Here is a 27,843-nt window from a genome sequence, read left to right as displayed (position 1 = left end):
GGAAGTCAGCCTCAGGAGCCAAGGAGGAAGTCAACCTCTGTAGTCAAGAAATGTTTTTGGTGTTGTGAGTAATAATCAAGTGAGAAAACTCCCTCTGTCTTTAGACTACTGTGGTTAACTTTAGGGGTGTCTCTTAACGATGCAAAGAACTTGGGGATTGACTGGAATTAGAAACAGGTGCCCCTCCTGAACTTAATCTATTTTTTCTCCATTTTCTTTTGAATTTCCTTTTAATATACCGCACAGATGAAAGTCCCACCCTTCAGTTGGACTTCTCCTACTACTCCTATGAATATGAGGCAGACCCTTACACTTCTGAAGGAGACGCTTTTGAACTGACAACAGCAAGCGGCACAGAGGCGCTAGATAACAGCAGATACCCGGGAGCTGCTGTGATCACTGGGAAGTGAATGGTGAGAAGTTCAACGTGGCCTTGGGGTAGGAGGCCTGGTAGTTCTCTGCTCCCTCTCCACCTCACAGTTTTCTCTTTTTCCACCTTTCAGGTTTCCTGTTCTTGTCTGTAGAAAGCTCCTTCCTTTCAGTCTAACAGAGTCAACTCCACAAGGGATCCAGGCCATTTTATTGTTCTGTGTCTTGCTGACAAAGGAAGATGGAACTTCATCTTGCCCTTCCCTTGGCTCTCACAGTAGCCACCTTGCCGCTTTCCCACTTGTATTGCACAAGCTACGTAGGGCAAGCTGGAATCCAGACCCTCTTTTGGAGTTGCTCATTCCCAGAGAACCATCATTCAAATTGACTCTTGTCTTCCAACCAACTCTGCCCAAGTTGTGAGTGGAGAAAGGATGGCACCGTTGATCTCTATGACCCAGGCAACCCCATTGCAACCAAAGCACAAGAGCTCCAGGTCATTCGTTTTGTGCATCATATTACTGCACCCCTCTGTCACACACATACACCCCGCTTAGCCTGGAGGGTGGAAGAAGAGCTTGGACAGAACAGGTTTCCTCTATTCAAAGGTTGGTGTTGGTGGGATAGGAATTGGCTTTCCAGTCTCACCTTACCTTACCTTCCCGGTTATCCTTTCTCCATTGTATGGAAAGAAAAGCATGTGTCCACCTCATATTTTCCAGAGCACTGGAGCTGGTCCACTTCTACCTTCTTCCCCCTCTAAACTTCTCAACCATGGATGGTAAACATGTAGCTTTCCAGATGTTGCTAATTACAAACTCTGCACTCCCAAGCCAACTTGGCTAGAGCTGATGAATTCTAGGATTTGTAGTTTGCAAACATCTGTGGCTACAGCTTCCCCTCCTGTTTTACGTCATCTGTGACTGATGGCAAAATAAGCTATTTATAAGTTTGAAGGAGGTCGGAGAATATTTTCTAAGGGAATTGAAGTTCAAGAACTACTACTGCCAGCCCCGGTTCTTCTGCAATGCAGATATGCCAGCCTTGATGGAACCATATGCAAAAATAAAGGCTGTATCCAATATTTATTGTAAAACAAACATTTTTATTTACCCCAAATTATTGTCAAATGGAACCAGGTTGATGTGATGACCCCAATCTTGACATATTTTTATCTCTGCTCATTGGGCTTATCTGTTCTTGCCCACTGTACATCTAGGCCAGGGATCTGCAAACTTGGCTCTTTTAAGACTTGTGAACTTCAACTTCCGGAGTTCCTCAGCCAGCAAAGCTGGGAGTTGAAGTCCACAAGTCTTAAAGGAGTCAAGTTTGCAGACCCCTGATCTAGGCAGATACCTGTTTGTTCATTCCAAGTGCTGAGTAGAACAGCCTGTTCCCCATTTGCTTACGCATTGCAGGGGTACAGTTTGCTTTTATGGTTCAGCACAATTCTTGAGTGAATTGGAGCATCCAGGGGTTGGGTGGGATGGGAGAAGAAGTTTGATTTAGATATTGATAAAATATTTTATTAAAAATCGATTTTTAAAACAGTTGTGACTCCTTTTGGTTTCTTCTTGAGGTAATAATTTGTGAGTAGGGGTCTGAGGTAGATCCAGGAACAGAAAGCATGAGATTAATGAAGACTCAATCAGCAACAACCTTATTTTGGGAAGTTTTCTTTGAATCTATTTATTAAAGACGTACTTGGACTTTCCCAAAGCCATACAGTCAAGCCACGAAATAAAGGGAAGATCTATCTGCTACACAAGATTTCAGAATTAATGAGGAACATAATTAGGCTTCTTGGAAGTTGGAATGGAGCTGAGATTGGGAAGGTTTTATCCGTTATATTTGTCAAGGACCATTAGCTGCTTCCTCAAAAAAAAAAAAAAATTGGTAAGAAAGACCATGAAAAGCCCCAGCCAGCCCCTTTTCTGCTTTCCTTTCCTTCAAAGTACCGTGAAGACAGTCTCTCCTTCAACCAGGACATTGGGAGTGATGGAAGTTTTTTGAGGGCAGCGTTTCTTTTGAAGTCTTCATGGACACAGCAGAATCCTTCCGGTGACCAAAGAGTCTCCTCTTCACATTTAACCTGAATTCTTCCGAGACATAATAGTAAATGAAGGGATCGACACAGCTATTGCAGGTGCTCAAGGCCAGGCTGGCCATGTAGGCCCCGTAGAACGTCCCATCCCTCCTGAGGCAGGAGCGGGAGTAGTCGAGGAGTAACAGGATATGGCTTGGGCTATAAAAGGCCATGACTGAGATAAGCATGAGGGCTGTCAGCTTGGCAGCTAAAGCATACTTTTCACCGCTGCCCAACAAGACCCGGAGTGTAACCCCGCAGCTGAACACCATGATGAGGAGAGGAATCAGGAAGCCACAGGCAATGAGGGTGATGAAGTAATGGTAGTAATGCTGCTCTTCCCATTGCCATGGCAGGACGTCGTGGCATAGAGTCTGCTTTGTCCCATAGAGTGGGAAGGACTGGCGGAAGAGAGTCAGAGGCAGGGTGAAGAGGACAGCCACCACCCAAACCACAGCACAGGTGCCCACGGCAAAGGCAGAGCTGCGGAAGGAACGGGCGAAGAATGGGTGGGCTACAGCAAGGTAGCGGTCCATGCTGATGCAGGCAAGCAAAATAATGGAGCAGTACATGTTGCCATAGAAGGCCATAGTGGTAAAGCGGCACATGGCCTCCCCAAAGGGCCAGTGGTTGCCCAAGAAGTAGTAAGAGATCTTCAGAGGAAGCAGCAGGCATAATAAGAGATCAGCAGTTGCTAAGTTTATCAGGAAAACGGTGGAGGGCAGTTTTTCCACCCTTGTGGTGAGCACCCAGAGTGCCAGCGCATTGGCAGGGAGTCCAACGAGGAAGATAAGGGTGTAAAAAGATGGAAGGACAATGACAGTGAGCATGCCATTGAGTGAACCATGGGAATCTTTCGAGATACTCAGGAAAGTAGCGTTGTTCTCAGTGACTGTCTCCCCTGGGATTGCGCGAGGGCACAGGCCACTCTGTTGCTCTGTTCGATTCTCATCGGTTCCATTGGAACTATAATCTAACAATAGAAGGAATCTGGTCAGTGATTCTAATTATGAGTCCCCAGTCCACCTCCAGCCTTCATTCCATCTAGTTTTAGAAAGCAAGTCCCTTATAGTAGGGGTCTCCAACCGTGGCAACTTGTGGACTTCAACTCTGGGAGTTGAAGTCCACAAGTCTTAAAAGTTGCCAAGGTTGGAGACCCCTGCCTTATAGTTGTACCTCCCTTCTTCCCCCCTTTTTGGGGGGCTGTGTGAGCCTTTGTTTCAGTTTTTGATTCCTGAGATTGCCTGGACTGCAGTTTTCTTGGCAGGAGTTTCAGAATTGGTTTGCCCCTGCCTGCTTCCTAGGGCTGAGAGAGAAGGTCATTGAGTTAACAGTCCCCTGGTTTCTAATCTTGTGCCTTAACCACTACACCAGACTGTCTCTTGCAATCACTGTACAGCATCCCTGAGACCAATCTAGACTCTGCTTAACCTACTGAATGAAGGATGAAATGTTTAGATTGCTACTGTCCACTTGTTTATACTACTAAGGATGTTTCTCATATTATTCAGCTGACGTCTGCTTATTTGACAGACCTTCAAATGTTTGAAGATTGTTATTGTATTGCTTTAATTTGTTTTTCCGACCTAAAATATGCAGCTTTTAAAAACATTTTTCCCCCCCATAAGAATTCCTTCCCTTTCTGACTATGGTGCTACTCATATTCTAAATAGTCTTTAAAATGTGGCATTATTCCGAATGCATTTTTAAAACAACTATATCACATTGCTGGCTCATACTGAAATTTTTGATCAATTTAAGGGGCCTTAATTTTTTTCATACAAAACTAGGAGTTATTTCTCCATCTTATCTGTATTCAGAACAAGAAAGAATGCGGATAAGTTGGAGAAATAAGTCCTAGGAAGTCGACTTCCTATTTATGTTTGTTTTCATCCTGATGATTTTCACTGCAAATTATCCACCCTTTGTTTTTCTACAGCATTTAGCTCCCCACCTTAGTTTCATGAAATTTGCAGAAATAATTTATAATATGAACACCATAGAACTAACAACAGTGTCTTGATAATCTCTATGCAAGATCTCCCCCATTGGATTCAGGAAAGCAACAGGAAATGGTTCAACAGCTGTGTATATTTCATTAAGCAACTGTGTTTTGTATATCAGAGCTAGGGAAGAAGCTCATGCCATCAAAATAAGTTTGCAAATAACCGAAGCAAGAATTTTTCTCTTCTAAACTTTCCTTTGAATTCTGTTGGCTCTTGACTGCAATCATTCTGACAATTTCTTTTCGAAGGGATGTTTTTTACATCCCTTTACATACAAAGGAATTAGGACGAATAGCTAATAATGTGATGACATCAACACAGCATGCAAAATATTGGCTTGCTTTCACATTTTAGAGAGTTACAGTCTCTTAGCATGCCATTTTTTCCCCAGGGTGATACTTAAAAAAAAAAATAGCGTCAAGATCCTGGAAGACTTTGGTGGCTGCAAACCTAGAACTGTCTGCCCCACTGCTAAAGGGGCAGGAAATCTCTGCCACATTTGATATTTCTCAACTGCAAGTAGCTGCACTGCTGCAAGATCTACAAGACTGTAGGCTCTCCACTTAGGAGTAAAGCTCTAGTGATAGGAAATATGCTTTGTTTGAGCAGGAAAAACTTTTGTTCCTAGCATTTCATGGAACCCGATAGAGATCTCACAGAACTCTGGGATTCTGGACTTAGAAAATTTCTCCTATAAACAATGCAATTCCTTAAGGAGGGGAAAAAAATGCCCAGCCATCTATTTTTCACTTGAGGGATCCTAAAGAGAGCTGTGGCACAACTAGACGTTATCTTTAACAGAACTCTGGATTCTGTTCAATGAAAATTTTAAAACCCTGAAACAGAGTCAAATCCCCACATCCCAACCACTTGGTTCCTCAGGCCAGTTGTTCCTGCACTTGCAGGCTAAATGGTGCTGGGGACAGTGGTGGATTCAAATAATTTAACAACTGGTTCTCTGCCCTAATGATTTCTTCCAACAACCGGTTTGCCAAACTGCTCAGCAAGTTAGCAACCGGTTTTCCCGAAGTGGTGCGAACTGGCTGAATCCCACCACTGGTTAGAGAGGTTTTGACTCCTTACCATCATAATCAGCAACTCCTGCAGCCGACACCTTCCAGCAGCACACAAGCAGCAGTGGCAAGAAGTATCCCCTTGTCCCAGTCTCGCCCAGTGACATCCTGTGCGTTGTCAGCAAGAGTGGTTCCCTGAGCTGTGAGGAGTCGGGCAACATCCCATTTCCTGCCTTGACAGGCTCTTAACTTCAGAAAACATCATAGTCCTCCTGCCCGCCTCTTCTGGGAGTGGTTGGGGGGGTGGGGGGAGCTTTTTTTTTTTTTACAGCAAGACATGTCAGGGAGGAAGTACATGTCTCAGTGACATAATCATGTCCCTGACAGAAGTTAGAAGAGGGAAGTCCCAAACCAGGATTGGTCTGGCATGCCTCAAGGAACTGCCCCATAACAAAAGGGACCCACTGCATCTAACTCATTTAGTCATAAAAGCATAAAGTGACCATCTGGCTTGACTAGCAGTCCAGGAAGGCCATTTATTTTCCCAGAGAATCTTCTCTGTTGTCTGTAGATCAGTGGTGGGTTTCAATTTTTTTTACTACTGGTTCTGTGAGTGTGGCTTGGTGGGCGTGGCATGTCTTGGTGGGCGTGGCAGGGGAAGGATACTGTAAAATCTTCATTCCCATCCCACTCCAGGGGATGGCCACTGCAAAATCCCCATTCCCTCCCGATCAGCTGGGACTTGGGAAGCAGAGAATAGATGTGGGCAGGGCCAGTCAGAATTTTTACTACCGGTTCTCTGCAAAGTTTCCGCTACCGGTTCTCTAGAACTGGTCAGACCCTGCTGAAACCCACTGTTGTGGTCCAACAGCAGCTTACAGAGCTGGCAATGGAAACCTACTTGGGCTTGGGTCACAACATCCACCTCTGCTGTAGATACCTTCACTCTGCCATCTTTCTCATCAAGGCTTCAGGTCTGTGGGAACCTCAAAATAAATATAGAGGACCAGCTATGACTCTCGAGTTGTCCAAACCAAAACCAAGTCTTTGCTGAAAAAGGAATGGGCTGCTTAATCTTTGAAATTAGGCTTTTTTGTTGTTGTTGTTTACATTTATATCCCGCCCTTCTCCGAAGACTCAGGGCGGCTTACAGTGTGTAAGGCAATAGTCTCATTCTATTTGTATATTTACAAAGTCAACTTATTGCCCCCCCAACAATCTGGGTCCTCATTTTACCTACCTTATAAAGGATGGAAGGCTGAGTCAACCTTGGACCTGGTGGGGCTTGAACCTGCAGTAATTTCAGGCAGCTGTGTTTAATAACAGGCTTCTTACAGCCTGAGCCACACCGCGCCCCTTTCGCTTCCCACCAACCTGACCTTTTGCTTTCCACAACCTCCCCACTGCTTACTCAAGGCCACTTAAGATGTCTTTGACGTATACAAACATTCCAATGGCCACTGCAATATCCTCTGCTTCTCCTGATAACTGTCAGGAAATAACATCATGGTGGGTGCGAGGGAGACGGAAGAGGGCAACACAGGATATCCCTGTGCAGATAGGGCCTGCCTCGGCTCCATCCATCTGCAAATAGCACAGCTACAAAAACATGGTCAAGGGGGAGGAGAGGAGCATGATGTGAGCATGGAACTTCCTGCTTGTGGAATTAGAACATGGAATAAAAGAGTTGGAAAGGACCTTGGAGGGCTTCTAGTCTAACTCCCCGTTAAAGCAGGAGACCCCATAGCATTCCAGACAAACGGCTGTCCAGTATCTTCTTGAAAACCTCCAGTGTTGGAGCCCGCACAACTTCTGGAGGCAAGCCGTTTCATTGATTAATGGTTCTGTCAGAAAATTTCTCATTAGTTGTAAGCTGGTTCTCTCTTTAATTTTCTTCCACCCATTACTTCTTGTCCTGCCCTCAGAGCTTCACAAAGAGGGAGTCGAAAGTTATTCTTCAAAGCATCTGCCCTCATGTGCTTTGGAGAATAAGTTGACTTGCTCTTTGTGACAGCACCTAAAGCACAGGTGTTGAACTCGCTGTGTCACCTTGATGTCACGTGATATATCGTGACATTTTTTTTGCCTTCGTGGAGCTGGGATAGGTGGCCTGAGTGTGATGCAACCGGCCCTTGGGCTGCCAGTTTGACACTCCTGCCCTAAAGTACTGGAAGACATCTAACATATCATCCCTAGTTCTTCCCTTCATTAGATTAGACGTACCTAGTTCCCTCAATCATTCATCATATGGTTTATCCTCCAGATCCCTTATTATCTTTGTTGCTCTCTGCACTTTTCTAGGGTGCCAACATCTTTTTTGTATTGCAGTGACCAGAATTGGATGCAGTATTCTAAGTATGGCCTTACCGGTGCAGCATGAAGCAGTACTACACTACATGTGATCTTGGAACTATTCCTTTATTGATGCAACCTAGGATTGGCAGCTTTTTGGCAGCTGCCGAGGCCTAGCATATTGCCTTTGAGCAGACACCATGCAGATGTGATAGATGCCCCAAGAAGAAATAACAAGGGTACAGCTACATTTAAAATGGCCAACATTTTATGAGACTTCACAGTGATCTTAAAAACCTGAGATTTTTGCAATTTACTTTTGCTAGTCAATGGCTTAGGGCACTCTAGTCCCTAGAAGCTACAGATAGCTGCATAGATACATACCAGTTGTGGTACTTCAGAGTTAAGTAGTACAAGAGTAGTACTCAATGCAATGCCAATGAAATTAAAGGTCTGAGAGAAAAAATAAATAAAAAGACATGAAACTTGCCTACATCAACACTATTCAGCATTTTTTTCCCTTTTCTTTTTCTCCTTACCAACCATCCTTTTTTCATCGCATTGATAGCACTGTTTCATTCATTGTCTTTTGCTCTTTAAATTTCTTAACTCTGCATTTCTGAGGAGCTCGTCAACAGTATCCAGACCACAACTTTCTCAATCTTCTCTTTAGCCTCTTAACTTTTTCTTCGTTATTTTTTATGGAATTTAATGTTTCTCCTGATATACCCAACTTCAACTTGCATTGAGATGGGGAGCAATACACTTGTTTTGCTTCTTTCACTATTTATTCCTTACAGCACAATAACCACTTTTCACCAGATTTTGTACATATGAAACTATCCCCACCCATTTCCTCATCTTTTGTAAACACCCTACCAAGATACATAAATTCACACACTTAGACTTTATTGTCACTTTGAATGTACACTAATTGCCATACATTCAAATGAAATTTCGTTGTGTACAGCTCTCAAAGGGTCACAACCTCCAATATACACTACATAAACATGACAAAATAAATAAATACAAAATTACGCATTTCCAATTTATAAATAGCTTGCAATTATTCTCCGTCACATCCAACTATGTCATCTTCAGTACCTTTTCACAACTACATTTCTTGTTCCACTACACTTTTTAAACCTTTGTTGCTTCAGTTCTTCTGCTCTGACTATTCCAATAAATGAAAATATATGTAGCTCAGGATTGAACTGTTGAGTCCTTGGTGGTCTCTGAAGTTACTTAGCCTGTCAGTGTTGGAGGGAGCGTATTTTCTCCTTGGTAGTTCCTTGATTAGGATATTGTTTGCCTGGTGTGAATCCCTGCTTATCTGGGTGTTATCTTTTTATTTTGTTCTTAGCTTTTTAATTGGGTATTTTGAATGGTGGGTAAAAGTGGTTTATCTCTGTGTGCCTATTGATGGCTGATTTGCCCAAATGTCAAGTTTCCAGGAATTTTTAAAAGAGTTGTTCAATTTAACTTGGTCTAGGATGCTGCTTCCCAGTTGAAACTATAGTTGAATCTGTCCAAGTGTTGTGAGGTGGCATTTTCATTGTGCCTTCTTGACTGCTAGTTGCTGTTCATGGATGCACTCTGCTAGTCATCTGTATGTGTTGTAGACTCCTGATTTTTTCTTCTTGGTATACTGGGTCCTTTGGTTTACTTAAGATGTTTTGGAGGGCTTTAGCTGTTTTGTATGTTATGGGCTGCTGCTGTGTGGTTGTAATAGTCTGTTGGTTGTTTCTGAGATATTTTTTGTGTGTGGTAATGCTATTTTTTTCATAGCTTGTGTTGGTTGTGCTATGAAAGGTCAGATTTTTTTTGATAAAATTGTTTAGATTTCCATTTTGTTAGAAGACGTTTTGGAGGGCTTTAGCCATTTTGTATGTTATAGGCTGCTGTGTGGTTATTTCTTATTTCCTTTTTCTTGTGTTTCTGAGTTCCTGCTGTATATTTGTACTCATCTGAAGACAAATATTTTTGTCTGAAGACAAATATTCAAATACGTTGCAGCAGCTTAAAGAAGGAGTAAACCCCATACTCACTAGCACTGATGATGTTACCTAGTTGAGTAACAAAATGTCTACAAATAATCAAGTTCAGAGAGCACCAAGGACTTCACAGCTTCAAATACTGTTTTCTAAGTTTTCTTCATACTAAAACATTACATTATAAAGCATTTGTAATATTAATGGAAACCTCATTTAGCTATATTAAAAAAAACTAGTTTTCAAACCATAAAACTATTGACCTACATAACATCTTTACAATCAAATGCAAAACTAAGCGTTCAATTTCTTGGCTAGAGCAGCAAACCTTGCAACTCGTCCCCTAATAAAATTATTCTCACCCTATCATCTTGAATTTAAGTTCCATTGTGGAGTGAAGTAGGTCAGGAAAATCCTTTTCGTATCCTTTCCCCATAACTAAATATTTTGAAATAGCTTTAGTTGTTGCATGACTGCTGACACAATGAACCAAAGAGAGATGAATATTTCTGATGTGAAAGCGAGACACGAAGAGAAGTTAAAGCAAATGATATCAGGATTGATTTTTTAAATATGTGTCTTGATTGATTGTGTTGTTGACCCTTAACAACCACACTTACTTCCCTCTAGAATAATCTGTCCTGAAACGGACCCTGCATGCCTTCAATGGTGTAATGCTGGTGTAACTGGGCCCATCCATCTCGCCATTGTCATCCTCTTTTTCTCTTTCCTTCCAATTTTTCCAGCATTATAGACCTCTTAAGGAAGTTGGCTCTTCATATAGTGACATGTGTCCAAAATGTAATTTGAACCTGGCCACAATCAAAAAATGTGATTAGTTTTACTTATTTTATCTATAAGGCTACCAGGCTCTGGTGACTCTAAATCAGGGGTAGTCAACCTTTTTATACCTACCACCCACTTTTGTATCTCCGTTAGTAGTAAAATTTTCTAACCGCCCACCGGTTCCACTGTAATGCGCCGTGTATGGTCGTCTGCGCATGCCTCTCGTGCATCATGGATTGGGTTTGGGGAGGGGGGCACCAGCTACCAGCTCTGCTTGTCTGTTAGAGCTGGGTGGTGTGGGAGGAGATGCTCAAGCTATTCTGGGATGAGGCTCTTTTGTTTGCGGTCACACTATAGTGCCATTTAGTTTCACTTACGTAACGTGAACTAAACTTATGCGCGGGTAATACAAATAGTGTATTTTCAGAATTTTAAATTGTCATGGGTAATTTTATGAAAACCTAATGAAAATGTTTTTAAATAATGCTATGATTTTTTTCTCCAAAAGTCAATTAAATTAAAAAAAAGGAAAGTGCTTCAGTATCGGACAAAACCCATACCGCCCACCGTGAAAGCTGGGAACGCCCACTAGTGGGCGGTAGGGACCAGGTTGACTACCACTGCTCTAGATGGCAAAACCCTAGAAACAGTATGGAAAGAATATAATAAAAAAGACAGAACAATGACATTTGGCACAGCAATGAAACAACTAAGAGGCCTGCCATCCACCCCATAGCCCAAGACCTCGGAAAAAGCCAGATTTTAAAGAACACTTGAAGGAAATGAGGAAGTTGGTCCAGAAGACAGATAAAGGCCACTTCCTGAGTCCCATTGGTACTGGGTTGTTGTTTTTTTTGTCAATCCCAGAATCATAATTGCAAATCTGTCTTATTTACACACATAAACATATAACAAAGTTATATATTGTAAAGCAAAATGCCAAAATTTAGAAACAACTTTGCCTCTTGTGAGTTGCTCAGGATACATGAGGTCTCATCAAATAAAAAATAGGGCATGATTACAATTTAATACTTTCTTAGAAATCTGTCCAGTTGGCCAGAAAAACAGAAAATAAACACCCCAATCAGTTTTTATATTTGGCCACCAATATAATTTTACATAAAATTAAACTGGTGGCTAAATATAAAAACCGATTGGGGTGTTTATTAATTTATTAAATACATTAAACTAGTTTATTAAAGTTGCTCAGATTTCTTTCAGAAAATGCATTATTTCACCTCTAAAAGAACCTTTGGTTACTTGATTTATACCTCTTTACTCTAGCAAGAGCTTAAGATCGGTAATGTAAAAGCAAAAAGAGACTATAAAAAATTAAAAATAGAAATTAAAGTTAATATTAAAATAAATGTTTTAAATCAAATCCTGATGAAAGAGATCAGCCAGTTTTGTAAACATAACTTTCAAGAGAACATATGGGCATAATTGAAAAGGTTATTAAGGCATGGATAATGAATACCAAATTTGATTAGCCCAGGAATGGAAACAGTTGGCACTCTAAATGCAATTGGGCAAAGACACTTCTTGCCATTGTCAGTATTTGCAGAACTGATGATAAATAAAGGAGTCCCTACAGATTTTACTCTGCTAATCATTGCCGACTTTATGTGGCAGTGCTCATCTGTTGCAAGGCCATTGAGCCAGCACTGTCCAAAGACATTTTTGTGGTAATGTGGCCAGCATGATGTTAAGAAGCACTGTTACCTTCTCATCGAAGTGGTACCTATTTATCTACTCACATTTGCATGCTTTCGAATTGCTAGGTTGGCAGGAGCTGGGGTGAGGATAGGAACTCACCTTGTTGCATGTTGCTCGGGTCTCAAACCTGGACTGTCAGCTTTCCAGCTAACAAACCCAGCATCTTAATAATAGAGTGCCCCCCCACCCCGATGACAAGAATTATGAAGTATTCCCGTTCTGTCCATAATGGACTGACCCTCCATCTTCCTGTCCTGTTTCCCATCTACCAACACCGCATCCATTTTGTCAGGCTTTAAATGCATTTTTCTGTCCCCCATTATGGATGTCAAAGAACTCTCCTGAATTTGATTTTTTTGTAAGTAGGTATTACACTTCTCAGGACACTAAGGCCACAATCCCAGAAATAAATAAGGAAACTGATTCAGACTAATAATTGAGCATTACAGCTCAGTGTTCCCTGATCCAAGGAATTAAGTACAGGTAATCCTTGACTTACAAACTGTTGCTTAGTGATTGTTCAAAGTTACGACAAATTTTGAAAAAGGGACTTATGACCCACATGGGTTTGATGGCTGTGCCCCCTCCCTCCACAGTCATGTGGCCACATTTTGGGCACTTAACAACTGGCCTGCATTTATGGCCATTTGGAATGTTCCACAGTCATGTGACTGTGATCTATGACATTTTTGCTGGGAAAGCAGTATTTACTTCTGTTTTCCGGCAAAAAAATTGCAGTGAACAATAAGGTTTGCTTAACAACCATGGCGTCTGCTTTACAATAGGCTGCAAAAAAAGGCCATAAAATCACATTGTCAGGACTTACAACCGTAGCTGCAGGCTCAATTATGGTCATAAGTAGAGGACTAACTGTAACCTCATTGAGAATGTTACATCTCTAAGTCCCAGATTTGTTATGTCTCGTCTGTAAAGAAGAATCTTCTGTTTCACAAATAGCTGCCTCTCCCTGAATATTCAAACAGGTTATATCCTGGCCACAAACATTTGTTTCTAGCTTTTCAAATGCTCTGAAGAGCTACTCCCAAGGGCTTTGTCAAGTACTCTGAAGCCATCCAAGAATCAAGAAATGAGGGAATCGTTGCATTTTAAAATCAATATTTTATTTTACTTGATGTGCAAATAAATATTTTTTTAAAAACTACATTTAAAGAATTGCAAAGCAAATACAAGCCAAAACCAATTTTTTTAAAAAAGCAAGAGTTCCTTCAGAAAAACCGAAGAATTATTTTCTTGTCTTCTCTTCCGACTATTGACAGGTCTCTGTTGGTTTCATGTAGCCCTTGCTAACACCACACTGAGCGATGAGAAGGATACAAAGGAGAGAGTCTTGCTTTGTCCACTCAGATTATAAATTAATTGATTTATAAAAGGATGTGTAAAGATGGCTTTGAAAAAGTTTGAGGAGAAAGAGGGGAGGGAGGAGGGTGGTCTAGGAGGGGATAAAATTCTCAAACTTCACGATGCCCCCCTCCCCCCCAATCAAACACACATTAAGCCACAAGCTACCGTTTAGTAGTAGTTTCGTAACAGAATTTGGCACAGGCAGTCATCTCTGCTCAGGTAGAGCATAAGAAGACACAATTAAAAATCTGGGAGAAGAAGCTGCTGGAGAGAAAGGTGGTAGAGCCGGGACTTCTGAATACTGCTCAAGGCAAAATTGCATCCCCTCCCTTGGCCGCAAGGGGAATAAGAGAAGAGAGGGGGGAATACAACCGCATATTTCGCAAGTCGAAGAAACCCCCAGGCACCAAGGACTTTCTGGAAGCAGGGGAGGGCAGTAACCCCTAATTGGGAGACCCAGAGCTTCAGCACAAACCCCCCAAACTCTACATCGGGGTGGGTGGGTGGGTCTTTCCACTGAACAGTCCGGCATCTCTGGACATGCACTTCGTATCCAGAGATGGGACCTGCAAATCTTGTTGCCATGAGAGGCACACAAATGAGAATTAAGATGGCATAGGTAAGTGAACATACTGGAGCCTGTGTGGAAGGGAAGACACCTTGAATCTTATCCAGGCCAAGTTTTAGACTAGATTTTTAAAAAGTGTTTTGGAGATGGGTAGAAAGAGAATACAAATCCAAACCTCTTAAATTCTTTGCAGGAAAACATGGACTTTGAAGAACATGGTTCTTGAAGAAATCTTGGGTTCTCCTATCTTCGAAGGGGTAAAAGCCCTCTGGTGCAGCAGCCACTCTCTAAGTAAGAAGGTGCCAAGGTACACTGGGGACTCAAGCCATACCACCCATAGAATTAGAACATAGGGGGAAAGTGAGAGAGGAAGTCTAAGTCTCCACATTTGTTATTTTGTTTCCTGCTCAATGATGTAAATAGGTCACTGTTGTAGATTCTTGGAGATCTCATCCCCAATTTTGGGGGCAACAATTTTGGAACTTCTCAAAGAGCAATGGCCTGTCTCTTCTAGCCCACTGACCTCTTCCCTCCTGCAATTCAAACTCTCTCTCCTGGCCTAAGCTGAAAACTCCCACTTTAAATGAGAGCAACACAAGCTGCCATTCTGCCGTGGGTCCATTCTTTCTCGGACAAGCACACCCATGCTGCACGGGGTAGGGTGGGGGTGGGGAAGAAAATCATCGCAGCCCCGAGTGGGACCCCAAATGATAAAAGCTGGTTGGATAAATACCAGTGATACATACGTCATCTTCCCAAAAGTCCATGAGGGCCACTGGATTTGGGGCGGGGGGGCGGGGCAGATGGGAGGGCAGACAGACTGGAAGTCAGGGCGAGGAGGGCTGGCGGCTATACTGCACATGATAGCGGCTGACAGGCACCCCGTGTATACTGACAGTCTCACAAGTAGTTTTGCAAGGCAGCAGGTCCTCATCGTCATCACCCATCAGCCAGTCCTGGACCATCTCGGCTGCTTCTCGGTTGACATGCCTTGCAAGCCAGCACCGGTGCCACTCTTCAAAGCGCTGGTGATGCCGCAACAAGACTCGAGGTGCCCCCTGCAAGAGAGTTGGGGAAAAGGGGAAGGATCACAGGTGATCTGGGAGCTTTAGTCTCTCTAGCACAGGGGTATCAAACGCAAGGCCCGCGGGCCAGATCCTGCCCATAGGGTGCTTAGATGGGGCTAACCTGGAAACAGCTGTTGTGACCCAGGCACAAGTAGGTAGAAATAAACTTAGTCCATGGAAAAACAAACAAACTTGATTCGAACAGCTGGGAATTACTTCATTCCCAGAGTTGTTCAACTCAAAGTAAAACAAATGCTTCCCAACACAAATTCCTCAGTTATCTCGCAAACCTCAGTCCAATTAGGCAAACTCCCAAAGGCCCTTCCTGGCAAATGTCCAGAAGCCACAAAAACAAAGATGCAGACAAAGCAGAAGACGAAGCAGAAGACGCAGCTACAACGTTGTTTTCTGACAAAGCTCAAATGCCGGTGCTAGTCTGTGTTAAGCCTTATGGGAGGGGCCAATCATCTCTTGGCCCTATTCCCGAGTTGTCCTCTCTGCTTGAGCTGCTCTTGCCTTCTGGCAGCTCTTCTCATGCGTGCATTAGGAACAGGCTCCTCCTGTTCCTCTGCCTCACTACTATCAGTCTCTGGAGGCTCTGGAGTCCGCACCTCACTTCCCGATGGCCCTGGCCTCACCTCAGCCTCAATGCTGTCCGACTCCGTTGCCAGCTCTGTAGGCTGCTGACGGACCACAACAACAGCAAAGGTATTGGTGCCTCTGCCAGTGAAAATGGAACCATTTTCACTGGCAGAGGGTTGCAGGAGGCCATCGCAGCCAAAAACGAAGCTCAGGAGCCCACTTTTGCTGGCAAAGCACTCGGGCCACCACAGGTGCCCCTGACATGAGTGACATCAAGCTGGCCATGACCCCTGGCCACCACTGCTCCCCCCCCCGAGGTTAAACACCACCCTGATGCGGCCCTCAATGAAATAGTTTGACACCCCTGTTGTAGCAAGTTGCTACCCGAAGGGACCATTCGAGAAGGTGCACCTGTTTGGCTCGAGACAGCGCTCCCCGACGGTACATGTAATCTTCAGCATTCATGATGAAGAGCATCTTGTGTGTGTTCAACTTGAACTTGCAGTCCACGTTGCAGGCACTCTCCACGCCAATCAGCTGCTTCCAGGAACTTTTCGCTTTGTCGCGCATGGCCTGGATCTGCTGGCATTGCCACCGCCGGAATTTGTCAAGGTTCCTGAAAGGGGAAAAGGGGAAAAGAAGAGAGGCCTCAACCTAGGTTACTTCAGGGAAAGGAGGCAGCGGGGGAAAGTGGTACCCCAATCACTCTTCTTCAAATCTCTCTGAAACAGATTATGTCCTTGATTTATGACTGATTGTTTAAAATCATTTGAAGTTACAAGAGACCTCCCAAAAGGGACTTATGCCCTGTGTTGTGACCCAGCTCCCCAAACATGACAAACCCTCAGAAGTGAACTCAAAGATTCCTTTATTAGGAGCACCAGCAGCCCCGGGAACAAGTTGCTCTCTCAATGCAGGCTAACAAGTCCGTCTGGCAGGGAGAAGAAGAGTTGTCTGCCACATCTATTCATATCAGATCCCTGCCTTTTATCCCCAGAGCTAGGATGGGGCTTGGCTAGCAGCGGTGGCTCTTCCTTCCCAAGAATCGGCCCATGGATTTCCACTGCTCTCCTCTCCTCTGCCTTCTGCACATCTGCGCGTCAGGCACTGGATCCAGCCACCTCCAGACCTGGGGCTGTTGACTCTCCATCTGAGGGCTGACGGACAGCCCAGGCTCCGCCTCTGTCTCACTCCCTTTGACAGCTCTATTCCATGTTCCCCCTCGGAGCTCTCTGGTTGCCTTGAAGCTGACCCTGACTCCCACGCCTCCTCATCTGATTCGGCTGCTGGAGGGGCCGGCGGCCGACAGGCCACAATACCCTGATTCCAAAGTTCCAACGGCTGGCCCGTCTCACGGTTACATAAACACATTTTGGGTGCTTTGCATTTATGGCTGTTTGCAGCATCCTGTGTTTCTGTCACTGTGTTTCATGATGTTTTTGCCAAAAATCAGTGTTTACTTCCAAAGTTCGGCAAAAATGCCCTATAGCAAATGATGGGTTTGCTTAGTGACCACTACAAAAAAGGTCGTAAAATTGTATCAGTCTCATGCGATGACTCACTTTATGGCCCTCGCAACTTATGACCATAATGGGCAGGCTCCACTACCGTACAGGGGAATTCTGATCAACTTCAGCCAAAATGCAAACCACACTTTTAAGGAGTAAGGTAGAAAACACACGTTACGGCCTATGCGCACACAGACTCATCATCCTATTCATTTCCAGAGTAAGCAACCTTATGCAAAATATAGGAAAAATTGCAGAGGAAATTAAAGGCACGCACTCAGAAAAATACAGCTGAATCTAGTTTACGCCAAAATAATAAACTGTACCTCCTCAGTCATCGCCCTACCTCTCCTTGTTTTACCAGGCACACCTTTTCAAGATCCCATCTTCGCTGCATTCTGCCCCTTTTGAGTTTCTTAACTTTCACAAGCAGAACCATCCCCTTATGCAAAGCTGTTTTTAATTTTTGAAATGTATACTCACTCCTGTCATCAGAGTACAAATTACCCATTACAAAGTGTATGAATTCTTTAGCGGTATCTGTAATCCTGTAGTAGTATGACAGTCAAAATTCCACCACGTCCTATTCACCAAAAGTTCAAGCAGATTCACTTTATAATGCTTTCCCTAAACCAGTTTCTCAAACTTGGCTGGCTGGCTGGGAGACTCTCGGATCTGAAGTCCACTCGTCCTAAGTTTTTGCAGCAGCCATTCACTTAAATAGCTTTTCCCTCTCTTGTCGCCTTCTTCGCTTCATCATATCACCAAGGCAGGGGTGAAATGCTCCCGGTTCGGACTGGATCTCTCGATCCGGTGGGTGATTCGGAGAACTGGTAGCAAAAATCCCTGCTCCCCCTGACCATGCCCAGCTGAGCCACGTGATCATCAGAGGTTTTTGTTTTTACTTTTAAAAGCATTTTTTCTTCGGCTGAAGAAAAAATGCTTTTAAAAGTAAAAAAAAAAAAAAGCCTCTGATGATTGCGCAGCTCAGCTGGGATCATCCGAAGAGGTTGTAAAAAAATGCTTTTCAAAGCCTCTGACGATCAGGCAACTCAGCTGGGATCGTCGGAACCTTTTAAAAGCATTTTTTACAACCTCTTCAGCCAAAGAGGTTGTAGAAAAAATGCTTTTAAAAGTAAAAAAAAAAGTTGGCCATGTCACATTACACCCCCACCAAGCCACGCCCAGAACAGGTAGTAACACATTTTACATTTCACCACTGCACCAAGGGTCATTTTTTTCATGTTTCTGATTAGCACAGATTAACTAACAGCGGAATGAAGGGGGACGAAAAAGAATGGGAAAAGAACAAAACTCACCGCTGCAGAAAGACCGGCTTTAAGAGGAAGCCTTCGTTCTGACTGCTCGGGGCCCCTTCCACTCCCACATACTGCTCCACATAATTCGTCAAATGCTGGAGGAGACAGTTAAGGAAGCAAGTCACTCTTTTCTCCCATACGGGAAGTCTGATGCAAAACATCCCTTTCTGCCCTCCTGGGGATGTTTTGTCCCATGCATTTTCTAAGGAACATGAGGTCAAGTTCATCTTTGAGGGAGGGGAACGAGGTTAGAATTACCTGGACTTCCATGGGGTCTTCAGTTTGAGTCTCTTCTGTGTCCAAAAGTTCAATGGTCATGATCACTTGGTCCTTCCTTTGAAGGAACATCACCTGTGAAAAAGAGGCAGCATGCAGGACAGAGGCCCAAGAGAAGGCTGTCCGTATCCACAGGCACAAAGAGGTGAAATGCTCCCGGTTCGGACTGGATCTCTCGATCCGGTGGGTGATTCGGAGAACTGGTAGCAAAAATCCCTGCTCCCCCTGACCATGCCCAGCTGAGCCACGTGATCATCAGAGGTTTTTGTTTTTACTTTTAAAAGCATTTTTTCTTCGGCTGAAGAAAAAATGCTTTTAAAAGTAAAAAAAAAAAAAAGCCTCTGATGATTGCGCAGCTCAGCTGGGATCATCCGAAGAGGTTGTAAAAAAATGCTTTTCAAAGCCTCTGACGATCAGGCAACTCAGCTGGGATCGTCGGAACCTTTTAAAAGCATTTTTTACAACCTCTTCAGCCAAAGAGGTTGTAGAAAAAATGCTTTTAAAAGTAAAAAAAAAAAAAAAGTTGGCCATGTCACATTACACCCCCCCCCCACCAAGCCACGCCCGCAGAACAGGTAGTAACACATTTTACATTTCACCACTGCACCAAGGGTCATTTTTTTCATGTTTCTGATTAGCACAGATTAACTAACAGCGGAATGAAGGGGGACGAAAAAGAATGGGAAAAGAACAAAACTCACCGCTGCAGAAAGACCGGCTTTAAGAGGAAGCCTTCGTTCTGACTGCTCGGGGCCCCTTCCACTCCCACATACTGCTCCACATAATTCGTCAAATGCTGGAGGAGACAGTTAAGGAAGCAAGTCACTCTTTTCTCCCATACGGGAAGTCTGATGCAAAACATCCCTTTCTGCCCTCCTGGGGATGTTTTGTCCCATGCATTTTCTAAGGAACATGAGGTCAAGTTCATCTTTGAGGGAGGGGAACGAGGTTAGAATTACCTGGACTTCCATGGGGTCTTCAGTTTGAGTCTCTTCTGTGTCCAAAAGTTCAATGGTCATGATCACTTGGTCCTTCCTTTGAAGGAACATCACCTGTGAAAAAGAGGCAGCATGCAGGACAGAGGCCCAAGAGAAGGCTGTCCGTATCCACAGGCACAAAGAGGTGAAATGCTCCCGGTTCGGACCGGATCACCCGATCTGGTAACGATGGGGGCGGATGGTTCGGAGAACCAGTAGCAAAAATCCCTGCCTCCCCTTCCCCCGCATGCCCAGCTGAGCTGCACGATCATCAGAGGTTGTTTTGTTTTTTTTTACTTTTAAAAGCATTTTTTCTTTGGCTGAAAAAATGCTTTTAAAAGTAAAGAAAAAAAGCCTCTGATGATCACGCGGCTCAGCTGGGATCGTCAGAACCTTTTAAAAGCATTTTTTCTACAACCTCTTCAGCCGAAAAAATGCTTTTAAAAGTAAAAAAAAAAAAAAGTTGGCCATGTCACATTACACTCCCCCCACCAAGCCACGCCCACAGAACAGGTAGTAACAAATTTTACATTTCACCACTGCACCAAGGGTCATTTTTTTCATGTTTCTCATTAGCACAGATTAACTAACAGCGGAATGAATAAAAGTAAAGAAAAAAAGCCTCTGATGATCACGTGGCTCAGCTGGGATCGTCAGAACCTTTTAAAAGCATTTTTTCTACAACCTCTTCAGCCGAAAAAATGCTTTTAAAAGTAAAAAAAAAAAAGTTGGCCACACCCACCCAGTCACATTATATCCCCCCACCCCCCACCGAGCCATGCCCACAGAACCAGTAGTAACAAATTTTACATTTCACCACAGGCACAAAGGTGAGACATCTCCAAAGTGTTAATTCCCATGCAGGGTTCTTAATTAGATGGGTGATTAAAATAGGCTACCTTTAAAAGTTCAACAGAGGAGAGAAGATACTGCCAATCTGGGAATCAACCTTCCACAACTTGATAGCCTTCAGATTTATTGGATTTTCAGTTTGGATCCTATCGACCGGCAACTGAAGTGCAACGTGTCTAAGCATCCTCAGCTGAGGAAAGGGAAAGCGTGGAAGCTTGTTTTGGGAAAGGGGCGGCTGTACCTTGAAGCAGTTCTCGTCGGCCATGCAACGTTCCGCCTTCCACTGGTAGCTGGTCTCCTTTGCGGCTCGTACACACTGCGAGGACAGATTGCCCCCAGCTGCACCGTGCTTTCGCTCGCTCAGATACAGCTCCACAACTTTCAGACAGACATCATCACTCACCAAGTGATGCAGCTGTTGCCCCAAAACAAGCAGATGGAGGAGAGAGCGAGAGAAGCAGAAAATACCAACATCAAGCAGGGCACAAAGGCCACAAAATGTTCCTGCACCTGAAACCTCCTGTAGGGCAGCTTAACCCATTAAACCCAGTGTACTGCTCAACTCAGTCTAACATAAAGTTATGACCGTTTTGTTTAGTGACTGGAGTTATGATGGCGCCGAACAAAGGAACTTATGATTGGTGCTCAAAGTCCCGGCTGTTGCAGGGCCCCCATGGTCAGGTAAACAAAATTTGGGTGCTCGGTCACCAGCTGACGATTATGACTGGTTGCAGCATCCTGTGGTCACATGATCACCACCTGTGACATTTCGCCGTTGGCTTCCCACAAGTGAAATCAATGGGTTAAGATGGTAGGAAGGATGCAAGTCACTCAGGTAAATCTCCCCCACTGTCCTTCACTCACATACATTGGGCCTTCCTCCCTCATCAATGCACTGCATCGTCCTTCCCCTTTTGCATGGAACATAAACAACCTCCTTCCCATCCCCTTCACTTGTAAACACGCACTCATTAGTGCCATCCTTCCCAGGCCATTCCTGTGCTCGCACACACATGTACCCACCCTACAGGGCCTTCTTTTCCTGGCCTGCCTGCACCCACCCACCCACATGCACCCTCCTCCCCCAGTCTTTCTGAGCTCATGCCACTCATACTGCACTGCAATCTTCCCCTGCCCAATCTTGTGCGGCCTTGCGCAGTGTCTCCCCCATGACCCACCACTATACCCCGCACTTCATACCAGGGAATCTTTCTCTGTCACTTAACGACCCATAGATTTTGGGGTTAAAATGACAACTGGGACTGCCTAGATTGCCATCACTAAGCAATGCGGCCATGTGACTTGCTCTTTTATCATTGCGCTGCCTACTAATGGCAATCCTGCTCCCAATTGCTGTCATAGCTCGAGGACTATTTGAAATGCCAAACGGAACTGCATTTCTGAATGGCCTCAACTGTACATAAAGGTAAAGGTTCCCCTCGCACATATGTGCTAGTCATTCCCGACTCTAGGGGGTGGTGCTCATCTCCGTTTCAAAGTCGAAGAGCCAGCGCTGTCCAAAAACGTTTCCGAGGTCATGTGGCTGGCATGACTAAATGCCAAAGGCGCACAGAATGCTGTTACCTTCCCACCAAAGGTGGTCCCTATTTTTCTACTTGCATTTTTTACGTGTTTTCGAACTGCTAGGTTGGCAGAAGCTGGGACAAGTAACGGGAGCTCACCCCGTTACATGGCACTAGGGATTCGAACCGCTGAATAGCTGACCTTTCGATCAACAAACTCAGCATCTTAGCCACTGAGCCACCAGGTCCCTACCAACTGCACATAGGTAGCACTATTAGTTTTTCCCTCATGGACGAAGTTCTGGAACCGTATCTTGAAATCCTGAATACCTCAGAGCAGGCCCAGCCTTACAAACTAGTAACAGAGCTCACCACAAAACAGGGGGCTGCTTGGGATGTTATTTCTTCATAAGAGGTTCAGCGGGAGCCAAATTATAACAAGCTCAAAGTAGATACCAAGACCAACTCTTATATACCTTCCCCACACCCTGGACAAGGATGCAGTTACCTGTCGGACAATGTTTTGTACAAGCTTGTCCATGGTAAAACCGATGTAGGCATGAATGGTGAACATCTCTCTCAAGGTGTCTTCATATTGAGTAGGGTCAATGTTGCCATCCAGCAAATTCCTCACCAAGTCTAGGAAGGCTGGGTAATATTCCTCCAGCTCCACTTCACCTGGGGGAAGACAGGAATCAGACACTCCGTGGGAAAAGGTAACTGCTCGAGCATCTCTGCAAGAAGATGTGGGGCGCTCAGGTAGATGCCAAACCAATTTCCACACTTATTTGTGCGCCAGTGGGTTGACTGACTTAATCTATACAAGGGACACCAAGTGTTTAAATAAGATAAGATAACCTTTACTGTACCTTTTTTCTGTAAACACACTGGCACACATTAAAAAATGAAGTTCTGATGCCCGCTCTCAAATATCTATCTCTAGATAGATATATAGCATATGTATATGTAGGTGCATGTATATCCCTACACATACATGCACCTACATATACATATGCTATACATACATACATACATGCACACATATATCTATATACATATGAGCCATGGTGGCACAGTGGTTAGAATGCAGTACTGCAAGCTACTTCTGCTGCCTGCTGGCTGCCTGCAATTTGACAGTTCAAATCTCACCAGCTCAAAGTTGACTCAACCTTCCATCCTTCAGAGATCAGTAAAATGAGGACCCAGATTGTTGGGGGCAATAATGCTGACTCTGTAAACTGCTAATAGAGGGCTGTAAAAACACTGTGAAGTGATATATAAGTCTAAGTGCTTTTGCTATTGCTACACACACACACACACACACACACACACACACACACAGACATTCACCACTAGCTCTAAGGCCCTTGCCAAGCTGCTCTACTGGAAAACAAGTTGATTTTGTTTGTTGCAAAGTTGTGTCCGACCCATCGCAGCCCCATGGACAATGTTCCTCCAGGCCTTCCTGCCCTCTACCATCCTCTGGAGTCCATTTAAGCTCATGCCTATTGCTTCAGTGACTCCATCCAGCCACCTCATTCTTCGTCTTCCCCTTCTTATTTATTTATTTATTTATTATTTATTTATTTATTTTATTAAATTTCTATACCGTCCTTCTCCCGAAGGACTCAGGGCGGTTTACAACCAAATATAAAACAATATTCATAATAAAAATTTAAAACACTATAAAAATCTAATTAAATTTTGGCTCACATTAAAACTATTAAAAACGATAATAAAATCCCAATTAAAAACCATAACACAATTAGGCCAACCCTGCGCGATGAAACAAGAGGGTCTTGAGCTCGCGTCGGAAGGCCCGGAGGTCGGGGAGTGATCGTAACCCCGGAGGAAGCTCATTCCAGAGGGTAGGAGCCCCCACAGAGAAAGCTCTCCCCCTGGGGGTCGCCAGCCGACATTGTTTGGCTGACGGCACCCTAAGGAGACCCTCCCTGTGGGAGCGCACAGATCGATGGGAGGCTATGGGTGGCAGCAGGCGGTCCCGTAAATAACCCGGTCCTAAGCCATGGAGCGCTTTAAAGGTAGTGATCAGCACCTTGAATTGCACCCGGAAGACCACCGGCAACCAGTGCAGCCTGCGCAGGAGAGGTGTTATATGGGAGCCGCAAGTGGCTCCCTCTATCACCCGCGCAGCCGCATTCTGGAGCAGTTGGAGCCTCCGGGTGCTCTTTTTTTTTAATTTGCATTTATATCCCGCCCTTCTCCGAAGACTCAGGGCGGCTTACACTATGTTAGCAATAGTCTTCATCCTATTTGTATATTTATATACAAAGTCAACTTATTGCCCCCAACAATCTGGGTCCTCATTTTACCTACCTTATAAAGGATGGAAGGCTGAGTCAACCTTGGGCCTGGTGGGACTAGAACCTGCAGTAATTGCAAGCAGCTGTGTTAATAACAGACTGTCTTAGCAGTCTGAGCCACAGAGGCCCCTCTCTTCAAGGGGAGCCCCATGTAGAGAGCGTTACAGTAGTCAATCGTTCCCAGCATTAGGCTCTTCTCCAGTGAGTCCTTCCTTCTCATTAGGTGGCCAAAGTATTTGAGTTTCATCTTCAGGATCTGGCCTTCTAAAGAGCAGTCGGGTTTGATCTCCTCTAGGACTGACCGGTTTGATCGCCTTGCAGTCCAAGGGACTCGCAGGAGTCTTCTCTAGCACCAGAGTTCAAAGGCCTCAATTCTTTGGCGCTTAGCCTTTCTTATGGTCCAACTTTCACAGCCATACGTTGCAACTGGGAAAACCATGGCCTTGACTATATGCAGTTTTGTTGGCAGGGTGATCTCTCTGCTTTTTAGTATGCTTTCTAGATTTGTCATAGCTTTCCTCCCCAGGAGCAAGTGTCTCTCAATTTGTTGGCTGCAGTCCCCATCTGTGGTGATCTTGGAACCCAGGAAAATAAAATCTGTTACTACCTTCATTTCTTCTCCATCTACTTGCCAGGAACTGAGAGGGCCGGATGCCATGATTAGAGAACCATTATACCAGCAGTTCTCAACCTGTGGGTCGTGACCCCATTAGGGGTCGAATGACAATTTGCCAGGGTTCGCCTAAGACCATTGGAAATATGGGAAGTATACTTGCGAGTCAAAGAATCGCACTCCAATGGTTGACTCCACAAGCCAGCTGCAGGCTCTTCAAATCACTAGCCGAATTCGGCTTCAGGCGTGATGAATTAAAAAAGAGAGAAATCTTTGCTCTGATGTCTCCCTCTCAAGCCAGCTGCAATCATTCCCAATCGCTAGCCTAATCTGGCTTCAGGCGCTATAAACTTAATAGGGGAGGAGTCTCCGCTTTAATGCCTCCGTCCTCAAGGCAATAGCAAGCAGTTCAGATCACTAGCCAATACGGCTTCAGGCGCGATAAATTCAAAATGAAAATAATTTTACGGTTGGGGTCGCCACATCGTGGGGAATTGTATTAAAGGGGTCGCAGCACTATAAAGGTTGAGAACCACTGCATTATACAATATAGTGACCTCTACTGGCCAAAAGATGTATTAGAGATGTATTGAAGAATGGCAGGGATATCTTGCCAGGAATGGACACTGGTGCTTTCTAGATATTCTGCAGTGGTGGGTTGCTACCGGTTTGCCCCAGTTCGGAGGTTCTGCCCACCCACCTGGATGTCATCAAATACAATCTGCGCATCCTGCACAAACAGGGTGTGTGCGTGAGTGAAGCGAGTGCATGCGAGCGAGCGAGCTAGTAGCAAAGGTTAGTGAAACCCACCCGATATTCTAGTATACAGTACAACTGCAATATCCTATGTCAGTACTGATATCCAGCACATTGGAGATCCCCAGACTGCCTACTCGTGTCTTACAAAAACAAACTCTTCCATTCCAACTTTGATGCAGATTCTTAAATCTGATTTCAAACAACATGAGAAGCATTTTTCTCCAATAGGGGACTTCAAGATCGCAAAACTGTTTAAAAAGGTACAGGTAGCCTAAAGTATAGTGAAACCCCAAATGAGATCAGAAGTGATGTCTATTCTTTCCGATGTCCATTAAACCACCAAATATGAGAACGACATAGATTGTTGTGAACAAAGTTTATTTAAAATTCTTTAAAAATCTTTTTTAAGTGCCGGACTACTTTGGAGACAACAGAAATCCTAAAGGGTGATTATCCATGTGGTAATTTTGCCCACTAAATCTGAAGTCCACTAAACAGAGATGTGAAACATAAAAATGTCTCTATAATAAATACAATATAGACAACCAATCCACCAAAATTATTAAAGCAAAACCAGATATAACGCAAGCAAACTCAGATCAGGCGAAACAGGAAAATTTCCAGGGAAATGAATGGCGCAATCTAGCTTCTGTTACTGAAAAGGCTACCTATCTCTTTTATCTGACCCAGAGGCATACTAAATTTCATTTATCAATAAAGTTTAGTTTCTACTGATTCTTTTATAAAGAATTCAAAAATCGGCAGTTTGGAATTAAGGTGCTGTGCGTAAATTAGGGAAAGAGGAGATGAGAATAGCTGCTGCCTTTAAGGTCTCAAAAAGATTTCAAATCTGGAAATGCCTGGAAAACGCCTGAAGGTTTCTCAGATGCATCCTAATCACAAGGCAGAAAGAATATCTGCAATTCAATCCACAACAATTCACCAACTGCACCAGGAAAGCGGAATATAGACGTTCTGGAGAAATAATTTGCAGGAGAGCTAAGCTTTCAGAGGAAACTCCACCCATCGACAAGGAATAATTGAGTCCAGTGATGGTGACCCCATGGCATGTGTGTCAAAGATGGTAGGCTAGGGATGGGCTGCTGGGGGTTCGCAGGGGTTCGGGAGAACCTCTAGCTAAGATTCTGTGCAGTTTGGAGAACCCCCAAATCCCACTCCTGGCTGGCCCCACCCACCCACCCCTCCCCTCCCCTGCCAGGAATCCCCACGCGGCCGGATTTGGATGCAGGTAAGTGCAGGGCGTGTGTGGAGGCTTGGGAAGGGCGAAAAACGGGCCTACTGGAAGTTTTGGAATGCTGGAAACAGGCCCGTTTCCGAATTCCAGAGCCTGGGGAGGCTGTTTTCACCGTCTCGGAAGGTACAGGAGGCCAACTAGGCCACGCCCACCCAGCAATCGGGCGGAGAATCCCTTGCTAAAATTTTTGAAGCCAATTCCTGTGGTAGACCACATTTTGGGTGACCCACTAGCATTCATCAACACCCAATTAACTATTCTCAAAAGCCTGCTCCATTGCTTGCATGATTTTCGGCGGCTGTAGCGGTCATTCGAGAATGGTCTGGAAATCACCCAAGAGGGGGACGTGAGGGTCTTTGGAGCCTCAGAAAACCGCATCAAAATGGAGCCTGCTTTCACACAGAGGCTGCAGCCATGGCAGAATCTTCCCTGAAGCTGCTCCAAGAACAAAGGCCTCATGCGACCCAGAACAGCCTCGGGAGGCCGCAGGGGCCTTTCAAGAGGAGAAATGCCGCCTCAGAATAAGCACTCTGTGGTGATCCTGAGCAGTCCTGGGTCGCAGAGGCAACTGCGCCATTCCCCAAGGCTTGTGCACTTTG

At 44.4% G+C, this 27,843-nt stretch overlaps 3 protein-coding genes across 5 annotated transcripts in view; 1 reads left to right on the top strand and 2 right to left on the bottom strand.

Annotated features, from left to right (window-relative positions):
* Window positions 1–1,872, top strand: part of CPAMD8 (C3 and PZP like alpha-2-macroglobulin domain containing 8) — a 66,493-nt gene extending 64,621 nt beyond the window's left edge. The window contains exons 42-43 of one of the 3 annotated variants that reach the window (XM_058163219.1): window positions 247–413; window positions 525–1,872. In XM_058163219.1, coding sequence (XP_058019202.1) covers window positions 247–410 — 164 coding nt within the window. In that variant the 3' untranslated portion in view covers window positions 411–413; window positions 525–1,872. Of the gene's footprint in view, window positions 1–246; window positions 414–503 lie in introns of all 3 variants that reach the window. The other 2 variants (XM_058163218.1, XM_058163220.1) reach the window with 2 other exon arrangements.
* Window positions 1,873–2,048: 176 nt separating this feature from the next.
* On the bottom strand, window positions 2,049–5,709 carry F2RL3 (F2R like thrombin or trypsin receptor 3). Its single transcript, XM_058163221.1, has 2 exons — window positions 5,545–5,709; window positions 2,049–3,428 (listed from the first exon to the last, which is right to left on the bottom strand). The coding sequence occupies exons 1-2, from the start codon at window positions 5,693–5,695 to the stop codon at window positions 2,347–2,349; spliced, it is 1,233 nt and encodes a 410-aa protein (XP_058019204.1). The 5' UTR covers window positions 5,696–5,709; the 3' UTR covers window positions 2,049–2,346.
* Window positions 5,710–13,358: 7,649 nt separating this feature from the next.
* Window positions 13,359–27,843, bottom strand: part of SIN3B (SIN3 transcription regulator family member B) — a 32,058-nt gene continuing 17,573 nt past the window's right edge. Inside the window, exons 14-19 of the mRNA XM_058163217.1 lie at window positions 22,802–22,971; window positions 21,012–21,185; window positions 19,901–19,993; window positions 19,643–19,737; window positions 16,250–16,454; window positions 13,359–15,247 (exon numbers count right to left, since the gene is read on the bottom strand). Coding sequence (XP_058019200.1) covers window positions 15,017–15,247; window positions 16,250–16,454; window positions 19,643–19,737; window positions 19,901–19,993; window positions 21,012–21,185; window positions 22,802–22,971 — 968 coding nt within the window. The 3' untranslated portion in view covers window positions 13,359–15,016. The remainder of the gene's footprint in view (window positions 15,248–16,249; window positions 16,455–19,642; window positions 19,738–19,900; window positions 19,994–21,011; window positions 21,186–22,801; window positions 22,972–27,843) is intronic.

This window comes from Ahaetulla prasina, chromosome 1 (assembly GCF_028640845.1).
Source record: "Ahaetulla prasina isolate Xishuangbanna chromosome 1, ASM2864084v1, whole genome shotgun sequence".
Taxonomy (NCBI): Eukaryota; Metazoa; Chordata; class Lepidosauria; order Squamata; family Colubridae; genus Ahaetulla; species Ahaetulla prasina.
Note: the sequence above shows the minus strand (reverse complement) of the source record. Positions and strands in the feature narration are given on the sequence as shown.

Coding starts and splice junctions, on each gene's coding strand:
- F2RL3 (XM_058163221.1), bottom strand. CDS start 5,695: ATGTTGCCCGACTCCTCACAGCTCAGGGAACCACTCTTGCTGACAACG. Junction 3,429..5,544: donor AGGAGTTGCTGATTATGATG/GTAAGGAGTCAA, acceptor TTCTATTGTTAG/ATTATAGTTCCAATGGAACC.